Here is a 4,422-nt window from a genome sequence, read left to right on the forward strand (position 1 = left end):
CATCGACGTCGATATGCAGATGATGTTGCACGCCATAGTCCTTTATCCCGGCATAGGCACTATTCTCCACGATGAGGTTTCTCCCTTTCTAGATAGTCGACACAGCGCTTTCACCCACCTCCACCGCAGATGGTTCCTTGGGGCCAGCGACAATTTCAATACCTTTACAGTGCCTTTCCTTTGCCATCAACAACGCCTTGGCTAACACCAGGAAGGCATTCCGACTGGGACCACTCCTGTTCACCTCGTGCTCATTGCCCAGTACCATTCACTTCGGTATCGAGGGCTCCGATACCAGCTCCTCCATGTCGACCTTCTCCTCGAGATCAGTCACCTGTCCCTTCAATTCTGGGCCCATCGACCCTGGCACAACCTCCACAACCTGTCCCTGATGTTCTAGACCCTATTCCTATTTCTGCTTTTTCTGACTCCTCGAACGATGCCTCCGATGGGGGAGGTTCCAACACACACAGTTTTCCTGGGGATCCTTCACCCAAACCATCAGTTTCGGATGATTTCCCCATTTCTTCTTTGGAAGACGAGTTCCTATGGAGACTTGATTAAATGAATGGCTCATTCTTTAGGCCTCACTACACACACAGTTTTCCTGGGGATCCTTCACCCAAACCATCAGTTTCGGATGATTTCCCCATTTCTTCTTTGGAAGACGAGTTCCTATGGAGACTTGATTAAATGAATGGCTCATTCTTTAGGCCTCACTGTCATTCAGCCTCAACCTTCAAAAACAGATGCTGTCTTTGATGTAGTACAATTAGATACTTCAACAGCAATTGCTCTGCCTATGTCTACTGTTCTTCTACAAGTGGCTAAACTGCCATGGGATAAGCCCTTCTCTGCTCCAGTACCCTCTCGCAGGCTGGACCATATGTATAAGGTGCAGGAAACAGGGGCTGAATTTCTTTATACCCATCCTAAACCGAACTCCATGGTAGTAACATCCTTGCCCAAAAGTAAAAGGACTCACTCCACACCAGCAGATAGAAAAAGCAAGAAGCTGGACTCCTTTGGAAGATGCTTCTACTCCACCAGTGCCCTAGGTGTTAAAACCACCAACTACGGTACTTGGCCTGCATGGGTAGATACCAGTATGCCCTTTGGGAGCAGCTCAACGACATCTTTGCTTCTCTTCCAGATGACAAGCATCAGGGGGCTCGTAAGATCCAAAAGGAAGGCCTACTCTTGGCTAAGCAATTAATCAACACTTCCAAACGTGCCCTGGATATCTTTTCTAAGACTATAACATTTGCCATTGCTGTGCACCGGAATTCTTGGCTTACAACCACCCTTCAGTAAGACACTAGGTCATATATTGAAGATCTTCCCTTCGACGGCCAGGGACTCTGACATGCAACCACTGATACAGTCTTACAGCACTTGGATAAAAGCATTAAAACTTCCTGTACTTTAGGGATGTCATCCTCATCAAGACCTTACAAGCCCAGGTATTGGTCACATTCTTGGCCAAAATGCCCATATTCCCACCAATCCCCAGATCGCTCTTGGCATCCTCTTACTTCTTCAGTGGGAAATTGACCACCTTATTCTTCCAAACCTAATTATGGATCTGGACAGGCTTCTAACCGCTCTAAGCCCCCCAAACCACATAAGCAGGGCCTTTATTTTATTTATTTACTTAATTTGATTTGTATCCCGCCCTCCCTGCCAAGGCAGGCTCAGGGTGGCTTACATTAAAAGTTAAAATATTAAAACACAGATGCATTGACAGAATGCAACATCATAAAAACTCATAAACATAACATATCAGAAAGACAAGTAAAGTGCTGATGGCGGTAACATCCCAACAGGCCGTGTTCAGATGTTAACAACAGTATGGCCAAAATCAGTGTCCAGAATATCCCTAGCTGTTGATGTTGTTGTTGACATAGGGGGCCTTAACAATTCAGTTGTTATTAGTAGCGACTCCTAATTGAAGGCCTGGAGGAAGAGCTCCATTTTACAGGCCCTGCGGAACTGTAAAAGGTCCCACAGAGCCATAATGTCTTCTGGGAGCTCAATCCACCAGTGTGGAGCCGCTACTGAGAAGGCCCTGGCCCTGGTAGAGGCCAGTCTGGCGTCTTTCAGTCCAGGGAGGGTCAAGTGGTTTTGAAACCCTGACCTCAGTGCTCTCTGTGGAACATGTGGGGAAAGGCAGTCCCTCAGGTAGGTACGCCCGAGACCATATTGGGCTTTAAAGGTCAAAACCAGCACCTTCCTTCCCCACTGCTGTCAGCTCCAGTTTGGCTTTTTCGGTGGCACAGCAGTGAGACAGAACTTGCAGGATGTCCACGCCCCTCCCCTTTGGACATGCATGGTGGGGTTCCTGCGCATGCCAGGGATGAAGGCACGAAAATCCGATTCAGCTTTGGCATACCACCGATCGGATCAGCACAGGCACACTGGAGCCCATGGGTGTGACTGCACAGATGACCACTCGAAGATCATCAGTTACAGGTAAGCAACCTGTTGTTTTTCTTGCATCCATTGGAAGAACAACAAATCGCCTTTCTTGAAAATGTAGTGTTTGTGTTGTGCATTTTTCCTGATGTTCTTTGTTCAGCAAGGCTACCTAGGGATGATGAAGTACCCTGAAGGCCTCACCTCAGGTGGTGGATTGCAGAAGCAAATTTCACACTTTTCCTAGGACAAGCATAGAAGTGACATAAGTACCGCTATAGTCAGGTGTCTCTCAAAGATCCATTCTAATTTCTGTGAATGAGGAGGTGAGGACAAACATGTCAAGGGCTATTAAAGATCATTGTTCTGTTTTGTTTTCTTGTTGTCTATGGGTGGATAATCTTTTTAAATTAGTAGTTCACATCTGGAACTTTTGTACTTAAAGATATCAGGAAGGCTTAAAGAAATCTAGAGACCTTGAAGAGCTAATAGAAGATGATGAAGAAAAAATAGTTGAAGGGCCCAATGAATGTGAAGAGGATGAAAGTGGTGATGAAACTGGCAGACACGGGTGAGAAAATATTTGCAGTGTAATACTGCAAATTTTTTGGTATTTTTTGTATTGTGTGTCTGTGCGTGTGAGTGTGTGTGCACTTGGAACTCATGGCAACCTCTGGTGACTGACCTCTACTGGGGGCCTGGAGGATATTCAGAGAGGTGGCTGAATAAAGCCTGCCCCCGCCTCCCGCCTCTGGTATTTCAAGGAGGTCTCCCATCAAACTACTTGCCAAAGTCAACCGTGCTTAGCCCGCAAGATTTGAGGAGATCGGGCTTGCCTGGGCTATCCAGGTCAGGACAAAACAGTGTGTTTTAAGTTGTTTGAAGAACACCATCTCTGTGTATTTTACAAGAGCTCTTGAGTTCATTGCTCATAAAGTTCCTTTCGCTACAGTATTCAGTTCTGTTCAAGCTTGGCCCCTGATCTCAGGGCATAGAGTGGCAGATCTGAACAGAACCGTGCATACATCTGCTGTGTTTACACAACTAGGTCCCTGTTTTCCTCAGGGTTCCTAGTTATGTAGAAAAGCCTTCCTGTATATGTCTGTATCCAAACAAGAACTCTGTTCAAACCTTCCACTGTATATACAGAGATGGGTGGTAGGAGCAGTAGCTGCAACCTAGCTTCCCTGTGTTGATGGAACACATGCATAAAGAAAAGCCTGAATATAATTAAACAGGTGTTGTAAGCTGGTATCCACCATTCAGTATAAGCCAGTGAGCAAAACTGTATGAAGTCATTTATGAAAGTACCAGTAGCCCTCATATTGTAATTACCTTTGAGCTTCTCTCATGCTATTTATGACATCTGTTTTTCACTAATATGGAAGATGAAATGGAGGCCAAACATTTCTAATGTGAATGCACATTTTTGGCTAGTGCAGGTTTCACACTTTTTTAGAGCACTGCAACATCTAGTTGCATCTAACACTTTTAAACGAGATGTTTGAATAAGCATAACTCTGAACAGAAGTCAAAATTGACAAAAACACAGGATTCGGTAGGATTAGACAGCCAGTATCTCTCCCAACGTTTATTGCAACTTGTTGATATACTGTCCATGATTACCAAGTACATGAGCTGAAATTGTGCTGTAAATATTGCCCCTTTCTCCCACAACTGAATGTTCATAACTTTATATCAATATGTCTCTTCTCTTCTCTTCTTGAGACTGAGGCAAGGTGCTAACAATTGAACAAGTAAGCCATCCAGACAGATTAACAACAGCAATCTCACCATCTTGAGGACAGTCATATTTCCTTTTCTTTATTCTTATGGCATAAGGGTAGCTCCTGTACTGCTTCTGAGTCTTGCATAAATGGTTAGTTTTTCACATAATAAAATATTTAGTTTGAATCAGGGGTCATTTCCTGCAGGAGTGCACAGGAGCGGAGCCCAGGGGGTGGGCACATGCAACAAGCCCTGCTCCTTTTCTCTCCCCCCCCCTCT

The 4,422-nt window shown here is 45.0% G+C and overlaps 1 protein-coding gene across 1 annotated transcript in view; it reads left to right on the top strand.

Annotated features, from left to right (window-relative positions):
• MRVI1 (murine retrovirus integration site 1 homolog) overlaps positions 1–4,422 on the top strand; it is a 116,111-nt gene that overhangs the window by 110,957 nt on the left and 732 nt on the right. Inside the window, exon 19 of the mRNA XM_015406962.1 lies at positions 2,861–2,986. Coding sequence (XP_015262448.1) covers positions 2,861–2,986 — 126 coding nt within the window. The remainder of the gene's footprint in view (positions 1–2,860; positions 2,987–4,422) is intronic.

This window comes from Gekko japonicus, unplaced genomic scaffold (assembly GCF_001447785.1).
Source record: "Gekko japonicus isolate JY-2015 unplaced genomic scaffold, Gekko_japonicus_V1.1 scaffold1489, whole genome shotgun sequence".
Classification (NCBI taxonomy): domain Eukaryota; kingdom Metazoa; phylum Chordata; class Lepidosauria; order Squamata; family Gekkonidae; genus Gekko; species Gekko japonicus.